At 41.3% G+C, this 20510-nt stretch overlaps 1 protein-coding gene across 1 annotated transcript; it reads right to left on the bottom strand.

The window, feature by feature from the left end:
- Positions 1 to 15484: 15484 nt before the first annotated feature.
- LOC115797432 (endonuclease domain-containing 1 protein-like) lies at positions 15485 to 17779 on the bottom strand. Its single transcript, XM_030754011.1, has 3 exons — positions 17672 to 17779; positions 16867 to 17199; positions 15485 to 16346 (listed from the first exon to the last, which is right to left on the bottom strand). Exons 2-3 carry the CDS (start codon positions 17188 to 17190, stop codon positions 15714 to 15716), a joined length of 957 nt encoding a protein of 318 aa, XP_030609871.1. The 5' UTR covers positions 17191 to 17199; positions 17672 to 17779; the 3' UTR covers positions 15485 to 15713.
- Positions 17780 to 20510: the final 2731 nt, after the last annotated feature.

Here is a 20510-nt window from a genome sequence, read left to right as displayed (position 1 = left end):
CCTGTGCTCCCTGTGGTTCCCCTTCGTCTCCCTTCTGAACGGTTTTTGTATTGTTTTTCCCTACATTAATAAACGCCTTTAGTTATGCCCATCTCCGGAGTCCTGCATGTTTGTCCTTCCTCGTCCGTTTCCTCCCCGGCCATGACAGATTCTCTTTTCTGAAAAGCAGCTTTAATTGAAATGTTCTGTTCCTGTTTTACATATTATTTTTTTAAGGTTCTATAAAAATTATCTCAGTGGGAAAAAGAAACTGCTCCAACAGAAATGTGTGTAGATATAAATGGTATGTATTTATTTCAATGGATTATACCTCCCATATTATGATTAAAATGGCTATAATAACTGTAGGAAAGCAATAACAAGGAGTGTTAAAACTTATGGTTGATTTCCTGTTTACTTTTTATTTGGAATTTGGTATCTGTCTGTTTGAAAATAACTCTCAGAGAGACTTTGATCAGAAAATTTCAGCCTGCAACACTCAATATGTTGGGAAGAAAAACTGGATGATGCCTTTCCATTTTGCAATGTTTCTGAGAACAGCCATGACAAGTGGAAGATTACAGGAAACGTAAGCTGCTGTTTTTATTTGGGTGAAATGAAACCACATAGACCTGAAAAAATAAGTACAGACGAATAGTTTGCTTTTATAAACCACAAAATGGCCATAAAGATGAAGAAACACCTCTGGCAATATTCAGGCTTCTATGTATGTTTGTGCAATTTAAGCACAATTATTGTAAATACTTCTATTTGTAGGCTTTGTAGTAATACTACTACATACTAAGTACTGCTAAGAGAAAAGTGTAATATATTTTTGTTGCACTAATGTTCAGCACATGTAACCTAAAGTAACTGTTGATACTGACCTACACTTTCCATCCAGCCATTCTCTACCGCTTATCCGGGGCCGGGTCGTGGGAGCAGGAGCCTAAGCAAAGAAGCCCAGGCTTCCCTCTCCCCAGCCACCTCATCCAGCTCATCCAGAGGGACCCCAAGGCATTCCCAGGCCAGCCGAGAGATATACACTGCACGAAAAGAGGCATATCCGTCCCCGTATACTGACGTGGGCGCCGCTAGTAAACGGCAGCTTTCGTCAGCATACGGGGATGCGCATATTCGTTCGCCTGAGACGGATATGGTCGTTTACGTACCACTAGAATCAGCGGGGGGTAAAGGTACGGGGGGAGCCGGCAGGCGCGAGGTGTTAACGACTCCACTTTACATATGAATAGCAGCGCTGCAAGCCGAAGCAGCGGCAAGAGACCCACGTGGCTTCTCAGTCATTGGATGATAAAAATGACATCACAATTCAGTATTCACATGTGATTGGTTGGTAGATCTGTCCCCCCCATTGGCCTTTATAAAGACAGGCCTGGGTAAGCCCCTCCCTAATAAATAATAACCCAGTTGTGCTGTTTTCTATAAAAAACATTGTAATTTAAGCAGTGGTAATGTGACCACATTTGTACAATGCTGCCACCTAGTGGACCTTTTATTTTATTTTTAATGGAATAGATTTGTAGCTAATCAGTGAAAGCAGTTGGCTACAGGGAAAGCAGCTAAGCACATGGTGCAAAAGAGTGCCCTTTCATACGCTTGTGCCTTGGACACATTTGTCTGTAAGTAGTTCATGCATTAGTTCTGACTATGTTTTCTACTATTTGTTAGTCTTCTGATGTTTTATTTTGGATAATTTTATAGTTGCTATTCTTGTTAAGCTAGCCTGTTAAGTTGGGGAATGTTCTACATGTATAGTTAGCTGCTTAGTAATGTGTCATGAGGAGTCCATTACAGTGTGTGTATATTAATATATGATTATGTTTCTGTATTTTTTCAGTTTTACACTGGCGACACTTCTTAATTAAACTGTGCAAAGCCAAGCAAGGACTTGTGAGTTTATTGGAGTATCAAAGTGTTAACTAGCTGTCTAGCTCTGCCAGAAACGCACTGCGAGGGCAGCATAGTAAAAAGACACTTACGCAGCGGGCTCAAGGACAACAAGGGAAAACTCAGGCACCATGAGTCTACGCTCAGGCAAGTCCTATGCTAAGGAATATAGTCTGGCTACCGAGCAGCAACCACATGTAGTAAGTCAAGATGTAGAAGCCTGCGATCCACCTGACAAGGAGGAGCCTCCCCATACACATGATACTAAATGACAGTATTCCAAGAAGTCTTCTAAGTCGTCGCAGCGGTCCAGTGAAGCATCAAAGTCCACAGCAGCTTCAGCCACCAGAGCACGTGCTAAGGCGAAGGCAGCTTGAGCTCAGCTGGTATTTGCAGAGACGGAAGCCAGTGTTATGAAGCAAAAAGCTGACCTCGAAGCTAGTCTCCACATTCTCCACAGCCAAAAGATTGTGGCAGCTGCAGAGGCTGAAGCTTCAGCTTATGAAGATGAGGAAGTTGAAAGCGGGGAGAAGCATTACAAACTACATGTTCCAGAAAAGCCTCTCAGCCCAGCTGAACGCACAAGCGATTATATTCAACAGCACTCAGAGTTGTTCGGCAGAGAATCATCCTCCAAACAAATGCCAGCGGACTCTGTAAAATGTAATCCAATCACTCCCCAGAAGCACAAACATCCAAGTTTGAAAGACTTTGAGACAAAGGAAAAAGAACCAGGGAAGACACCTCCATCCAACCCTTACCGTCAAAGGTCTCAGCTGGTTAGCTTGCCCAATAGGGGGTCTGAACCTGAGCCACACAGTGCACAGGAGCTTGCTCGATATCTCATGCGCAGGGAGTTTGTGACTTCGGGGCTTTTGGAATTTGATGACCGACCCGAACACTACTGGTCATGGAAAGCATCTTTCGTTGGTGCCACTCAGGACTTAAATCTTTCAGCCAGGGAAGAATTAGACTTGCTGGTCAAGTGGCTGGGAGAAGAGTCAGCAGAACAGGCACGGAGAATACGTTCAGTGCACATTCTCAATCCCTCAGCAGGTCTCAACATGGTGTGGCAACGTCTGGAAGAATGCTATGGGACGGCAGAAGTCATAGAAAATGCGCTGCTTAAGAAGATAGAAAATTTTCCTAAGCTAACCAATAAAGACAACGACAAACTGCGGGAACTAGGGGACATCCTTCTTGAACTGGAGTGTGCTAAAGAAGAAGGATTCCTACCCGGTCTGGCATATTTAGACACTGCTCGTGGTGTAAACCCTATAGTCGAGAAATTACCGTACAGCCTGCAAGAGAGATGGGTTACTCAAGGATCCAAATACAAAGAGGACTATGGGGTAGCATTCCCACCTTTTTCTTATTTCTCACAATTTGTCCGGCAGCAGGCCAAGGTTAGAAATGATCCTAGCTTTGCTTTCTCCGCTTCAACCAGTCACATACCTGCAAGGAGAGAAAAGGCCACAAAATACAGTAACAAAGCTTCCGTAAGTGTGCGCAAGACAGAGATCTCTTCCGAGACCACAGATTGTGGTATCCTTTCTACTGGAAAGAAAGGGATTGAGCCAGATAGAGAGTGTCCAATCCACAAAAAGCCTCACACACTTAAAAAATGCAGAAGCTTTAGAAGCAAGCCATTAGAAGAACGCAAGGCATATCTGAAAGAACACCGTATTTGCTTCAGATGCTGTGGATCAACACAACATATGGCTAAAGACTGCAAGGTGGCAATCACATGTTTTGAGTGTAACAGTAATGGCCATATCACAGCTCTACACCCTAGTCCACCTCCAGTGGTTAAAGGAAATACCGTGGTGGAGAAGGAGGAAAACGAGGAGCATGCAGAGAGGACATCTTCAGTCACATCTAAGTGTACAGAGGTTTGCGGGGATATGGGGAGCCCTCGTTCATGTGCTAAGATCTGTTTAGTTAAAGTATATGCAGCAGGGAAAAGAGGAGAAGCTATCAAGATGTATGCGGTGCTGGATGAGCAAAGTAACAAATCACTTGCAAGGACAGAATTCTTCCAGCTCTTTGACATCAAGGCCAGTCCACTTCCATACACATTAAAAACGTGTGCAGGAACAGTGGAGGCCTCAGGCAGAAGAGGCAACAACTTTGTGCTTGAATCAGTGGATGGAAAACTACAGCTTCCTCTCCCCACTTTAATTGAATGTGACATGGTGCCAGATGATCGATCGGAGATTCCAACCCCTGAGGTTGTGCAGCATCACCCACACCTACGGCCAGTTGCCAATAAGATTCCAGAGGTGGACCCCGACGCTCCAATCCTTCTCCTCTTGGGAAGAGATATCCTAAGGGTGCATAAGGTAAGGGAGCACATCAATGGGCCTCACAATACTCCTTATGCGCAGCGGCTTGACCTGGGCTGGGTCATCGTGGGAGAAGCTTGTCTGGGTGCAGTGCACAGACCAGAGAAAGTAAATGTGTACAAAGCAAATGTGCTACATAATGGTCGCACATCCTTCCTCAGTCCATGTCCAAATAATATTCAGATAAAGGGTGACTATGGCAACATCTTACATCAGCCCACCACTGTGAACAGTGCAGAAAAGAGAGGCCGTTCTCAGAACACAGATAGCTTTGGATGCTCAGTGTTTGAGAGGTCTAAGGATGATGACAAACCAGCATTATCGGTGGATGATAAGACCTTCCTGGACATCATGGACAAAGAAGTTTATCAGAATGAGGAGCACAGCTGGGTGGCGCCCTTACCATTTCGTACTCCTAGACAACGCCTTCCAAGCAATAGGGAGCAGGCAGTAAAACGTCTCCGTTCACTCAGGAAGACACTGGAGAGAAAGGCGGAAATGAAAACTCACTACATAGAGTTTATGCAGAAAACACTTGACAGTGAGCAAGCTGAGCTAGCACCACCTATGGAGGAAGAGAAAGAACACTGGTATCTGCCAACATTCGGTGTGTATCACCCAAGGAAACCAGAGCAGATAAGAGTCGTATTTGATTCAAGTGCTGAGTGTGAAGGCATGTCTCTGAATGATGTACTCCTCAAGGGCCCAGATTTAAACAATACTTTGTTGGGAGGTCTTCTGCGGGTTCGCAAAGAGGCTGTAGCTATCAGTGCAGATGTGCAACAAATGTTTTATTGTTTCATTGTCAGAGAGGACCACAGAGACTATCTTCGTTACCTCTGGTACAAGGACAGTGATCTCAACACAAATATGGTAGAGTACAGGAAGAAAGTGCATGTGTTTGGAAACACTCCATCCCCTGCCGTGGCCATATATTGCATGAGACGTGCTGCAGAGAAGGGTGAAAAAGAATACGGTTCTGATGCAAGGCAGTTTGTGGAGAGGCAGTTTTATATGGATGATGGCCTTACATCAGTTTCCACACCAGAAAAGGCAATAGATCTCCTGGCAAGAACTACGCAGATGCTAGCAGCATCCAATCTGAGGCTACACAAGGTGGCATCAAACAGTGGGCAGGTGATGGAAGCCTTTCCTGTGGAAGATCGTGCAAAAGACTTGAAGGATTTGGAGCTTGGTGTGGACCCTCTTCCTCTACAACGTAGCCTAGGACTCTACTGGAACCTGGAAACAGATAGCTTCACATTTCAGGTATCCCAGGAGGAGAAGCCATTTACTCGAAGAGGTGTGCTGTCCACAGTGAACAGCCTGTACGACCCTCTAGGGTTTGTGGCTCCAGTAGTAATGCAAGGAAAAGCATTAGTCCGGGAACTCTCACGTGGAAGTACTGACTGGGACACTCCGCTTCCTCCAGACAAGCAAGATGAGTGGAACACATGGAAAGACTCTCTGAATGCCTTGAAAAACCTGTCCATAAAGAGATGCTATATTCCTGTCTCACTGTCTTCAGCACAGACAAAGGAGCTGTACATTTTCTCAGATGCTTCGATAATGGCAATAGGAGCAGTAGCCTACTTGAGAGCAAGAGATTGTAATGGGAAAAATCATGTTGGATTCGTCATGGGAAAGTCCAAGTTAGCCCCATGCCCAGCTCCTACCATTCCACGCCTTGAGCTTTGTGCAGCTGTGCTGGCTGTACAGTTGTATGAACAGATCAGAGATGAGCTTGATATCCAAATGGATACTGTGAGGTTCTTTACTGACAGCAGGATTGTACTTGGATATATTCACAACTCCAAAAGAAGATTTTACGTCTATGTGGCCAACCGGGTTGCTCGCATCAGACAATGTACCCATCCTGATCAGTGGTGCTACATCCCTACAAACCAGAATCCTGCAGACCATGCAACCAGGCGTACATCAGCAGAACAACTGCAACAGAGCAGCTGGCTGTCAGGACCCAGTTTTATAACTTGTGACAGTGCAGAGGGGGTTCCTGAACCCTGTTTTTGCTCTCTTGTGAATCCTGACACGGATGCAGAAATCCGACCTGAAGTCACAACCATGATCACCAGAACCATTGGGGCCCAATTAGGGTCACGACGCTTTGAGCGATTCTCAAACTGGAGAAAACTCTGTGGTGTTACAGCCAAACTGATTCACGTCGCAGCGTCCTTTAAAGAAAATCAGCAAGGAACAAAAGACAAAGGCTGGAAATGTTTCAGAGATAGGCCAACCCTGATGGAGCTCTCACAAGCCAAGATAGTGATTATACGTGCGGTGCAACAAGATGTCTTTAAAGAAGACTTAAAGTGTATCAAGGAGGGAAAGCCATGTAACAAGCAAAGCCAGCTCAGAAAGCTAAATCCTGTGACAGATGATAATGGTTTACTTCGGGTTGGAGGTCGCATATCGTGTGCAGACCTCTCAACAGAAGAAAAACATCCTCTGATCATTCCACACACTCATCACATTGCCACACTTCTTGTGAGATTCTATCATGAGCAAGTATCTCACCAAGGACGCCATATAACAGAGGGAGCAATCAGAGTGGCTGGATACTGGATTATTGGTGGGAAACGGCTCGTGTCCTCTATTATACACAAGTGTGTTATTTGTCGCAAGTTGCGTGGGAAATTTCAAGAACAGAGGATGGCAGATTTGCCAGTTGACAGACTCACACCCGAGCCTCCATTTACAAATGTAGGCCTTGATGTGTTTGGACCCTGGACCGTCATTACACGTCGTACAAGAGGAGGGAGTGCGGACAGCAAGCGCTGGGCAGTACTCTTCACCTGTATGGCAACCAGAGCTGTACACATTGAGCTGATTGAGTCCATGTCAACTGACAGCTTCATTAATGCACTGAGAAGGTTTTTTGCTATCCGAGGCCCATGCAAACTCCTTCGTTCTGACAGGGGAACAAACTTTGTGGGTGCCTGTAAGGAATTGAGCATCAGCGCACAAGATTCAGCAGTAAAAACCTACCTCCAAAACAAGGGATGCACATGGGTATTTAACCCACCACATTCATCACATATGGGGGGTTCATGGCAAAGGCTCATAGGTGTCGCTAGGCGCATTTTGGATGCAATGCTGCTTCAGACAGGCCAGATGCGCCTCACACATGAGGTCTTGAGCACCCTCATGGCTGAAGTCATGGCAATCATGAATTCAAGACCCCTGGTTCCTGTGTCTACTGACCCAGACATGCCTACAGTCCTCACCCCAGCAATGCTTCTGACACAAAAGACAAATCCTGTTGCAGCCCCCTCTGGAAAGTTCCAAATGGCTGACCTGCATGGTAAGCAGTGGAAGCAGGTCCAGTGTCTCGCAGACACTTTTTGGAAAAGATGGAAAGGGCAATATTTGTCCACTCTACAAAGTCGTAGAAAATGGATTCAAGGAAAGCCAAATATCAAAGTGGGAGATGTCGTCTTACTCAAAGACACCCAAGCTCACAGAAATGAATGGCCAGTAGGGGTGGTTGTTAAAACCCTGCCAAGCAAGGACCAGGCTATTCGCAAAGTGGAGATGAAGATTGTGAAGGAAGGAACTGTCAAGGTTTTCCTGAGACCAGTTTCAGAACTTGTAGTCCTAATTTCTGAGGAAAATTGAACAAAAACAGAAGAGATTTCAGTTTCCTAATTAGAGACATTTCTTTAGTTTGATAGTGGCATGATAACATCATGCCAAGCGGGGAGAAGAAACTGGATGATGCTCCCAGGACTCAGTATGTATGAATGCATTATATATGGACATTTGAAATTTTAAGGTTTCTGCTTTTTTACATAAGATTTTTTTGATGTTTTTTTAAAAAGTATTTTTAGAGTGAACTAAAGTCACTTCCCGAAGAAGAACAAAAAAAAAAAAAAAAGAAAGACTGTTTCTCTTTTCTGAAAAGCAGCTTTAATTGAAATGTTCTGTTCCTGTTTTACATATTATTTTTTTAAGGTTCTATAAAAATTATCTCAGTGGGAAAAAGAAACTGCTCCAACAGAAATGTGTGTAGATATAAATGGTATGTATTTATTTCAATGGATTATACCTCCCATATTATGATTAAAATGGCTATAATAACTGTAGGAAAGCATTAACAAGGAGTGTTAAAACTTATGGTTGATTTCCTGTTTACTTTTTATTTGGAATTTGGTATCTGTCTGTTTGAAAATAACTCTCAGAGAGACTTTGATCAGAAAATTTCAGCCTGCAACACTCAATATGTTGGGAAGAAAAACTGGATGATGCCTTTCCATTTTGCAATGTTTCTGAGAACAGCCATGACAAGTGGAAGATTACAGGAAACGTAAGCTGCTGTTTTTATTTGGGTGAAATGAAACCACATAGACCTGAAAAAATAAGTACAGACGAATAGTTTGCTTTTATAAACCACAAAATGGCCATAAAGATGAAGAAACACCTCTGGCAATATTCAGGCTTCTATGTATGTTTGTGCAATTTAAGCACAATTATTGTAAATACTTCTATTTGTAGGCTTTGTAGTAATACTACTACATACTAAGTACTGCTAAGAGAAAAGTGTAATATATTTTTGTTGCACTAATGTTCAGCACATGTAACCTAAAGTAACTGTTGATACTGACCTACACTTTCCATCCAGCCATTCTCTTCCGCTTATCCGGGGCCGGGTCGTGGGAGCAGGAGCCTAAACAAAGAAGCCCAGGCTTCCCTCTCCCCAGCCACCTCATCCAGCTCATCCAGAGGGACCCCAAGGCATTCCCAGGCCAGCCGAGAGATATACACTGCACGAAAAGAGGCATATCCGTCCCCGTATACTGACGTGGGCGCCGCTAGTAAACGGCAGCTTTCGTCAGCATACGGGGATGCGCATATTCGTTCGCCTGAGACGGATATGGTCGTTTATGTACCACTAGAATCAGCGGGGGGTAAAGGTACGGGGGAAGCCGGCAGGCGCGAGGTGTTAACGACTCCACTTTACATATGAATAGCAGCGCTGCAAGCCGAAGCAGCGGCAAGAGACCCACGTGGCTTCTCAGTCATTGGATGATAAAAATGACATCACAATTCAGTATTCACATGTGATTGGTTGGTAGATCTGTCCCCCCATTGGCCTTTATAAAGACAGGCCTGGGTAAGCCCCTCCCTAATAAATAATAACCCAGTTGTGCTGTTTTCTATAAAAAACATTGTAATTTAAGCAGTGGTAATGTGACCACATTTGTACAATGCTGCCACCTAGTGGACCTTTTATTTTATTTTTAATGGAATAGATTTGTAGCTAATCAGTGAAAGCAGTTGGCTACAGGGAAAGCAGCTAAGCACATGGTGCAAAAGAGTGCCCTTTCATACGCTTGTGCCTTGGACACATTTGTCTGTAAGTAGTTCATGTATTAGTTCTGACTATGCTTTCTACTATTTGTTAGTCTTCTGATGTTTTATTTTGGATAATTTTATAGTTGCTATTCTTGTTAAGCTAGCCTGTTAAGTTGGGGAATGTTCTACATGTATAGTTAGCTGCTTAGTAATGTGTCATGAGGAGTCCATTACAGTGTGTGTATATTAATATATGATTATGTTTCTGTATTTTTTCAGTTTTACACTGGCGACACTTCTTAATTAAACTGTGCAAAGCCAAGCAAGGACTTGTGAGTTTATTGGAGTATCAAAGTGTTAACTAGCTGTCTAGCTCTGCCAGAAACGCACTGCGAGGGCAGCATACCAGTAATAAAAATTATTTTTAATTATTATTTCTGTGATATACCTTGTATGATAATTATGTTGTATTCATGCCATGCTAATAACCTCAACTAAAAGGAATTCAATTAAGAGAAACAAATTGTGAGGCACAAGTTTGAATATTTTTTTTTGTTTTATTTATAAAGCAATATGCACATACACACACACACGCACACACACACACACACACACACACACACACACACACACACACACACACACACACACACACACACACACACACACACACACACACACACACATCATATAATCTATATATATAAAGAAAACAAAAACATTATGACATATAATGCTTTGCTACTTCTGGGCCATGTGGTGGTGGCTTTCTCTCAGAGCATGGTCCAGCATACAAACACTTATGGTGCACAGTGTTGTATTTAGGGTGAGCTTCTAGTCTGTCTTGCAGTTTGGCTCAGAGGTCACTGAGCTCCTGGCTGGGGAAGCTTGGGGGTCTTAATCCAGCCCGACACGCCCTCTGAGACGCCATCCTCCTCATCCAACATGAGGTCAGTGGTGACACCGTCCCAGAAGGCAACCTCCTTCACTGCCAGGACACTCGTCCTCGCCTCCAGCAGTTGTTGACAAAGAGCACACATGAAGTCATTATGAAACTGTATGAAATATTGTGAAAAATCAGGAAACTACACTGAAAGTTTGAGTCTCTTGACTTTGAATGCACACATAGCAGATAAGACCCTGAATGCAAAAAAAAAAAAAAAATTGATCAGCCCATCTTTGTCATCAAAAACAATGGTTATCTGACAAAGTACCAACTCCTGCATCCTGTGAATAAAAGACAAATGAACAAGTACTTTGAAAACATTTCACACTGATAAAAGTACTTCAGTGATTTTGGTCATTAACCCTTGAGGCACCTTTAAACTGATTATACACTTTTTATCTTTTAGGTCCCAAAATGTTACAGCTGCTACAACTATAAACATTCAGTGTTAATTATTTTCACCTTCACTGCATCACCTTTTTCAGAATCAGAATCAGAATCAGAATCAGAAGGTTTTTATTGCCATATGGGTGAACAGGTTCACAGCATTAGGAAATTGCTGCGGTACTTCGTGCTTACAGAAAAAAACAAATAAGTATAAAAACTATAAGACAATATACAAGTATACAAATTGCAAATATACAGAGATATTAGAGCTATAACTATAGCACAATATTACAAAATTACAAAATATACAGTGCAGAGACTAATTAAAAGATAAAAGAATGTAGACTATATTCCACTAATATGTACATCAGTGCAATCAGACAGGTGCATAGACATAGGGTCATCAGCGTTTGTGGAGGGTGGTGGTAACAGTCTTAGGGTAATTGTTCATGAGTTGTTCATTTTTACATACATTTTGGGTTGTTCAAAAGAAGCCAGATTTTATATAAAGTTAAAAAAAAACAATAAGTAATATTTCCTAAAAATAAAACTGCATTTCCAAGCTAACTACACAAATACAGCAGACCAACAATACAATCCAACACGTCTTACCGGCTTCCTTCTTGCACGTCACCGGGCAGGATTTTTAATGGCTGCCGCCTTTTCCTGAACGTGAGGCTGACTGTAGCGGAAGCTGCGGCGGACCGTCTGTAGGTTTTGCAAGAAGCTGTAAAACATTTTTGTACATTGTAAATAAAGAGCATAAACACAGTGCATACATAAACATATCCAGGCAAAAAACACACAAACAAACAACACCAGTAGATACTTACACACAATTATATCACAGTCCACGCATTAGGAACACTCACACTCGCGTTGTGAGGTGAACACAGTCTGTGGAAAATACAGTAAAGGTGAAAATAAATAAGAGTAAAAACATTTTAAGTTCTCCTCTCCTCCACACATTGAATACTGCTGCTTTGTTTCTGATTCTTACCTCTGCAGAGGATCATACCGGCTTTTATTGGATTCAGAGTTGTGCAGGCCGCGAACTTCTTCCTATAAGATGAAATAAAAATAAGAAACCAAATCACAATACTTCTGTCAGCTTACTGTGACCATTCCTCCACTCTTACCGCAGTTTTCGGATTGTGCTGCCGTCTTTTCCTCTTTAGTAGGTGAGTCTTTGTTAGAGCATCGAGTCTCTACACAATAGACGCCATCTTGTCTTTCAGTTGCTGGTAGAAATTTGAGTAACTGAGGAGATAACCCACTCATTGCAGCCAGCAGTGTCTTCTCGTCTGCAGCGGGGCTGGTTGAGGCTGGCCGGTAGAGAGGCCTGCTTTCACGAGGAGCTCCTGGGGTGTTGAAAATATAGACGACGTCCTCCATTGTTGTACCAAGAAAGAGAACGACTGCGCTGATTTCCTTTGGGCTTGGGAGACCTTCAGCGCGATCCTGCACGTGATCTGTATTGTCCAATCACAGGCGAGGAAGTTGCCACACGGAATTCAATTAATTTCGTTTCAACTCAATTCAATTTTATTTATATAGCACCAAATCACAACAAACAGTAGCCTCAAGGCGCTTTGTATTGTGGGTAAAGACCTTACAATAATACAGAGAAAACCCAACAGTCAAAACGACCCCCAGTGGAAGACACACATCCACTGTCCGGTTTTTTTTTTTTTTTTTACATTTTACTTTTACTTTTTTTTTTTTTTTACATTTTTCTCATGAAGGTTTTGCTGATATCTCTTATGTACATCCATGTATAGCAAAATGAAAGTTTCTATGTTTTATATGTTTATATGTTTTCTTATTACATCTGCCTTGGTAGTCTTTAATGTCATTAATGCATGTGAACATTCACTGAACGTTTATAGCAGCGTTCATGGGATGTTGTCTGAATGTTTAATGCTAGCTGGGAAGCCACTGCACAGGAGAGGATGATGGTGTGACAGACTTTTTGTTACAGTGAATTAGACTGAAAACTGAGTATGCTTTTCAATGAAAATAATGCTTGTGGTGTCACCAAAATCAAGTTATAGCCTTTGTTTATCTCCCTCAGTCCACTAAAGTTCAGGGTTCACAAAAAACTCCATGACAAAGGCTCACAGACAGAAGCTCACAGCCTTATTGGAAAAAGGGACATAAGCTGAAAACGTCCAAAAGTATATTTCTAACTAGATAATACTAATTTATAAAATAGAATGACTTCTTCTGAGTTTAGTCTTGTTTGAATGTTTCGCTGTATAATTTATATGTAGTCACATTGTAATGGAAAAAGGCTTAAAAGATGATAATGTAAATTTGATTATATATATCTCAAAATAAAAAATGTGTTACAACTGTTGGGAGGGGTAGACCACTGGTGAGTACTGGTGACCACTGGTGAGTACTTGATTTGCATTTGTATGACTCACAGAAACCTCCTTTACATATGAGAGTCTGCCCTAGACCTGAGGAGAGGGGGGGAGCTCAGGGAGCACTGACACAGAGAGTCCACGGCAGTTTCCCTACAGTTTATTGTTCTGGCCAAAGCCTCCTGCTGAGAGCCCTAAAGCTCAAGGCGCGCGGCAATATTACATACAAGAAACTGTCGAAAAACCTACTTTTCATGCAGTGTTGTGTGGTGTTAGTTCCCCTCTGTCAGGTTTTCTTGTGTTAGGTCTGCATGTGTGTTTGGTCACTTCCTGTTTTTTTTTTGTTTTTTGTTTTTTTAATAATTTCGGGTTCCTTGTGTCTTGTGTTTACTTTTGCGTCCCCTTGTCTCATCTGTGTGATTATGGTCAGCTGTCATCCCACCTGTGGTCACTCTCCTCATTAGCCCTTGTGTATTTATTGTCTGCTGTTTTCTTTGTCCTCTGTCGGGACCTAGTCATTGTAACGATTACGTTAGCGGCCATGCTGTGTGTTTTTGAGTTTCAAGTGTGTAGTTTCAACTATTTAGTCTTTGTGTAGCTGGCCCCTGCCCAGCCTTGTCCCTTTAAGTTCATTTCAATAAAAGTTAAGTACTATTCAGCTCTAGCCTTACATCCTGCTTTGAGGTCCTCTCTGCCCTGACTGCCACAGCAACTGTGACAGTGTGAGGCTGCTGTGTCAGCTGAAGAGTCATTTCATTTGTTTTCCACATGATCTTTACATTTCTTTACAGAAATTGTTCACAGAAATGAATTTCTCTACCAAAGAGTGAACTAGTGTGGATGATGGATGGATGGATGGATGGATGGATGGATGGATGGATGGATGGATGGATGGATGGATGGATGGATGGATGGATGGATGGATGGATGGATGGATGATTGCATTCAAATTATGTAATCTGATAATTTACAAACTCAGATTATGTAATCAACATATATGTAATGGCCAAAAACAAAAATGAGAACACAGACATAAGAAGTAATTGTACTACACATATACTTTATTGTCTCTACTGGAAGGTACATTTTTTACTTTTTAGTTGCCTGTATGCCACACATTCATGTGGTGATGAACATTTTTTATCTTGGCTAAACTCTCACTCATCTATACTTCTTTTTCATATCAACATGACAGGATTGACAGGGGCTCCAGAGAGACCAGAGTATGAGGCTGCAGTTCCAGAGAGGAGGAGGCTACAGCTGCAATGGTGGGAATCATCACTGTGACATCAGGTTTGTGAGTGAGCTTTCTTAAACCCTTTTCAGTGTAGCTTAGTGTAAAATTGCTGGTTTGCTCAATCTATTAAAGTGATGTCAGTCTTTCATTTGGACCAGTCCTTCTCAAATAGTGGGGCGCCCCCTCAGGTGGGGGGCGCCCCATATATATATATATATATATATATATATATATATATATATATATATATATATATATATATATATATATATATATATATATATATATATATATATATATATATATATGAGAGAGAGAGAGAGACACAGAGAGAGAGAGACACGAAGTATGTTACCACGGATACAGTGAGACAGCTGTTTTGTAGCCCTTTTGCTTGTTTCTTTTTGCATTTGTTGAAGTTTAATTTGCCAAATTAACTAATAACAGTTTCCTGTGCTGTGTGTCATCAAACATACTGGTAACTATCACTAGGTTATGATAATAATGAAAAAAATCTAAATAATGAATGGATTCTCAGGCAGGTGCTGTTGTGTAACCATTGCTGCCTCAGTACACTGTTATAGAATTTTAAGATTCTTTCAGTATCAAAATAAACCACAAATTTAACCCTCATAGTTATTAGTGCATAAATAAAATATAAAACAAAAGAAAATATTGATGACTAACTTAACCTTTATTTTCTAAAGTAAACAGAATCATACTTTATATTGATCCAGAATATAAAGTATGATTCTGTATGAACAGAAATGTGAGAAAATTAATATTAACGTACTTCTTTAGCATTTTCAGGAGAAAACGAAATACTTTATTCACATGCCCTTTCAGGTACGACCGCTAGAGGTCGCTTAATTGTAAGACAGAGCTATTGGTTGTAAAACGCGCTGCACAAGCAACCTGTGAGACCATTTTTTTTAAAAGGACGACAGGCTCTCCATTTCACAAAAATGCTTCTGATGCAAACACCACAAAAAAAGCTACATCATCTGCTATATGTTTATTTAAAAGAAAAAGTAACTACATCTCAAAAAAGCCTAAATCAAATCAATACAAAGTTATTCAGAATGATCACCTTATGCAGGTTACTCTAAAATTTTTGACGTGCTAGAAATTTGAACAGATATATGTGCACTAGCTGTGGTACTTGGAGGGCCAGGTGTAGATTTGCCAGATGTGGTATTGTGAATTGCAGCTGTGGCAGAAAGTGGTGTTTAAACCGAAGGGGTATTGGTGCTTGTAGGAGGAGTAAGGCTTTTTTCTGTTTGTCGGCAGTGGGATTTACAGGGATGTTTTAAGTAAAGCTGAGTGACAGTTATGTCATTAGGACATTGTGTTCCCCGAAATGCTTCAATTCCCAGGATGTTCTTGAGTTCTGCCAAGGTTTTGGTCTGCAGATATGTGTGGCCATTATCTCTGTTCTCACCCCAGTGTGCACCTGCCAGCCATTTGTTCTGATTACCACTATAGCAGCAGAATGCCGACCAGAGCATTGAAGGAATATTGATCTTGTTGTTGAGGATGTTTCCATTGCTGGGCTGTGCTCCTATCACTACAAAGCCTTCTATAATATTGTTGTTGTTAATGCAGTAATTATCGAGAATGCATTTGACACAATGCTCCATTTTGTTCCAGCTTCCACTGTTGAAGTTTAATTTTTGTGGAACAACGTTAGTCAGGGTAAAGGTAGATCTTTTCTCAACTTCATCAGATCTGTAATAGCTTGGAAATAAATGCCCTCTCGTATACTCCTCCTTGTTGTTGTAATCAGTGTCTCCAGCCTGGTTGATGTAGGTGATGTTCTTTTCTGCTTTTATCATATTGTCACCTTCAGCTGTGTTTTCAAGCTGTAAAAACAAAAGGGTACATTAGTGATTCATACATGGCTGCTGCACAGTGGATTAAATGTACATTTACTAACTGATTCAACAAAGTTGTATAATTTAAACACAATAATAGGTCATCTTATGGTGTAAGCTGTACATATTTAAATTAATTTTATGTTCACATTTTACAAAGAAACCTTGAATTTTTCAAGACTGCTCTTACAAAGGAAAGATATGAACAGTTCAGTATCACTGTGTAATATAAAACACATGTAGAGCTTTCAATAAATCATAAATAGGATGCTTATGTAAAAATCGTTGTTAGTAGCAGCAGCAGTAGCAGCCGTTAGAATTTTGCAGTTAACCAGTGCAGTGTTGTAGCTGGCACTGTGGGCAGTCAGTTATGATCATAGTGGTATACTAAGATTCACAGTAATAAATATATTTCATTAGCATGTAGCACTGCAGTATCAAAATGTTTTATTACATCTTAAAAAAAATGCACTGTATTAAAAGTGATGACTGTTACTTCTACTGATACCTGTGGTTCAACCTTCCAAAAACTTTTCTTTCCTTCACCTCCCCCTCCGTACTTTGCGGCAGAAAAAACTGGAATCTTGTTGCGGATGTCGTACAGTGTCATAAACCTACTGATGTCTCTTAAAGTCTGGCAAATGGGTTTGTATCTGTTCTGGTCCAGGATGTTCCCTCCCTCCAAAATTCCCGGGATGTTTGGTGGAGTTTGCTGAAGAAAAAATTCATTACATTCTGCCATCGATGTCACCACTTTAGTTTCTGTGGGAATGATTGACAGAAGGAGGAGAGCAACAGGAGGCAGGAGGTGCTGCATCATCAATGATACCATCGGTGAGCCCTGTGTCATCAGGTCAGAGAAAAAAAAAACAATTACATTAGACCTGTGTCCTTACTCCCTGCATACTGTTACACTGGCGCACGCTTATATTAAATATTACCAAGGTTTCAAATTATGAGTGTGTATGTCCAAGTGTCCTTTTTAAACATCCAATAATAACATTAAGGTGAAATCTTTTAATCATCTAGAGAAAATCAGATATGGTGACAGCCTTAAATAACACACAAGGCTGGCCCAAGTGACCTGAGATGGACGCAATTGAATTGATGTTACAGTTTGACCCAGTCAAACCAATAAAACTGTGGAAAGTGAAATTCCAGTTAAATAATCATATTTTTATTCTTATTTTCATTTTGTAAAAGTTTGGAAGTAATTTAATTCATCATGTTTGAGGAGGGTTATTGTGATTTGTATGAAATAACATCCACTAAGATGACAGATGTGAAGATAAATAAAATAAAGAATTTCTTACCACTTCAGGTTTAAACCAGCTGAGTTGGTGTCCTGTTAGGTTCACAGAGCAGTGGAAACAAGACAGTCAGTGTGGTGCAGGGTCGTCCTCCTTAAATATAAACTGAGCTCAAGGAAGAAGTCGACTTTTTACCAAGAAGTGTGTCAAATGGGGCGTGCTCTTATTATGATTATCAGTTTTACACTGTATTCAAAAATAGTCCATCAGTCAGCTACGCTAGCTTCCTCTTTTCTCCTCCGCACTCTGTGTGCGTGTGTGTGTGTGCGTGCAAGTGTCTATGTGTGTGCGCGCGTGTGTGTGTGTGTGTGTGTGTGTGTGTGTGTGTGTGTGTGTGTGTGTGTGTGTGTGTATGTGTGCGCGCGCGTCTGTGTGTTTTTGTGTGCATGTTGTCAAGTGAAGTTGAGATCTTGATTGCCCGCTAGCCTAAGCTTGGTGCTGAATGTACAATCATAATTCAAATTTATAGAACTGTTAGAGAACGGAATTATATGATTTAGAATCAGATGGGGAGTGTGTGTGTATCGCATTTATATGCATTGTACTAAGGAAATTGTGAAATCCTTGAGCTGAGGGTAAAATGAGGAACTGAAACTGTTGCCTAGGGACAAGTAGGAGCAAAGGGGAGAAAACAAGCTGAATATAACCCTAGGAGGAAAGTATCTAACAGACCCATGTATTAACTGTTCTGCGTGCATTCTCGGAGGCAGTTTAAACTGGACTGGGTTTTGGGTGTGGTCGCTTCTGGCCAGGCGACTCATCTGAAGTCCTTTCTTCCCAAAAAGGATTTTAAATAGAATTGGATATTTCTCCATTCCCCCTTCTTCAGCCAACCAGCTCATAAGTAATTCTTTTCTGATTGGTATTTATCTGTTGTGAGATTAGTATTATGATTGATTAGAATTGATTCTGAATTTTGAATGTTGAATTAATTACTGAATTGCATGGATTGATTGAGAATTGATTTTGAGCTAATTGCAACCTGCTTAAGCTGAACCTGCATAATAAAATTTGACTTGTGACAGTCAGAAACCCCAAGGCACCCACAACCCAGTGGGGCGGAGGGGCAGGGGCACAGGAGCGACCAGCGAGGAGCAGCAGGGAGGCAAGGCACAACAAGGTCCAGACCCAGGTCCAGCCATACACAGGACAGACTCTTTTCTAAAATCAGACTTTTATCCAGTGGATGACAAGAAAACATGTTCCTGGGTTTTAGTTTTAGGACTAGAACTTTCATTTTTTCTATTTCTATTGTTAACGTTACTGTTTGATTCCTAAATTATTGTGTTTTTGCAGAATTTTTGTCTTTTTCTGGTAATTCCTGGTTGGTTTCATTGTTTATATCCTCAGGCTTTTAGTTTAGTTTTCTGAGTTCCTTCTTGGCTGTTCGTCACTTTCTATTTAATTCTGTTTCAGTTCTCAGGCTTCCTTTGTTCCCAGTTCTGTTTGGTGTTTTATTGTTTCGGGTTTATTCTCATGTTAGGTGGATTTAGTCTTGGTCTCTGTTCCTTGTGCTGTAGTTTAAGTTATACTCTTGTGTCTAGTTACCCAGAATGATCTTGTGCCTCTAATGTAGGTGTTGTAGATCCTTAGTGTGTCTGCTTCCATGTGTTGTGTCAACAACCTGTTTTACTTTAGCAGTCCTTTGTATCATTGTATTCGGTTTTACTCCCTGGTGTGTCCTATCTCCCTGATTACCTCATGTGTATATATTGTCTCTGTCCTGTTTTTTGTCACGAAGTCTCACTCAGGTAGTGGTTCAGTGGACGGGACATGCTAGCTGGGCAAAACTTGACTTTATTCATGCATGCATGTTCAGACATAACTGCATCTGTGAGCTGTGGTGGTTTAATCCATCTGGTTTAATCACTGTTCCTGTCACTGGAATAAAAGCCCTAAAATACGGTACTATCCGAGGTATGATACCTCTGCATCCGTCACAGATATGGACAATATCCTGACAAATGTGCACCGGATCTTTGACAGATACATTTTGACGATCCAACTTTATGGATCTGCCACGGATCATTCCAGAGCGTTCTGGATCTTTCCAGATACAGGCCCTTTTTGTCCAGTGTGTGGTGACAGCATTTTGTTGTTTTCACACTGTAGTAAGGTTGCATAGATAGACTAGTGGACCTCACTTTTATGCCTTTGTGCTCTTTGGGTACTGCCACCATGCCATTTTGTGGTATGGTGGCAGCATAATAACATATTTCCCATACATATTTCCCAGCTCCATGGATCTCTCCACAGGGAATGCTCTCTTTTGGTAACTCACTCACAGACAGAGCTGGATTCCTGCACAGAGGAGAATAAACAGTTGGCAAAGGCACAGAGTGCACAGCAAGTAAATCTTCAGAGCCAACTTTATTAACTGTTTCCAGATTAACGAGCACAAATCAGATGATTACAAACAGGAGAGTTCATTAATCTGTTACGAGAATAACAAAGTTGAGGGTGTTCAACTGTGAGTTGTATCTGCAGGTTTTGTTGGTGAAGCAACAAAACCTGCTAACATTATTTTAGTGCTCCTCTTTTGAGAACAGTCAGCAGACAGACTTTGGTAACACACAACCAACATGAAACAACAAAAAGACGGGGACTAAAACTGAACGATGACTTTGCATTTCACAATAATCATTTTTCCGAGAACAACCATGAAACCATGAAAAGAGGAAGAGACTGAGACAAAGATAAAGTTGTAAAACCTTTATTAACAAGAACGTAAACCACATTAACCCTTGGGAGATCCTTTAAAGAACTTACATTCGTGATCCTAAGGACAAAATGTGTCCTCTTCCCAAAAACTGTTGTAAAAATATTATGAAGTAATATTTTT

The sequence above is a fragment of the Archocentrus centrarchus genome, chromosome 18 (assembly GCF_007364275.1).
Source record: "Archocentrus centrarchus isolate MPI-CPG fArcCen1 chromosome 18, fArcCen1, whole genome shotgun sequence".
Classification (NCBI taxonomy): domain Eukaryota; kingdom Metazoa; phylum Chordata; class Actinopteri; order Cichliformes; family Cichlidae; genus Archocentrus; species Archocentrus centrarchus.
Note: the sequence above shows the minus strand (reverse complement) of the source record. Positions and strands in the feature narration are given on the sequence as shown.

Bases quoted from the DNA above. Each gene is read 5' to 3' on its own strand.
- LOC115797432 (XM_030754011.1), bottom strand. From the start codon at position 17,190: ATGGTATCATTGATGATGCAGCACCTCCTGCCTCCTGTTGCTCTCCTC. The intron at 16,347-16,866 runs GTATCAGTAGAA...TTGTTTTTACAG, and splicing joins TTTGGAAGGTTGAACCACAG to CTTGAAAACACAGCTGAAGG.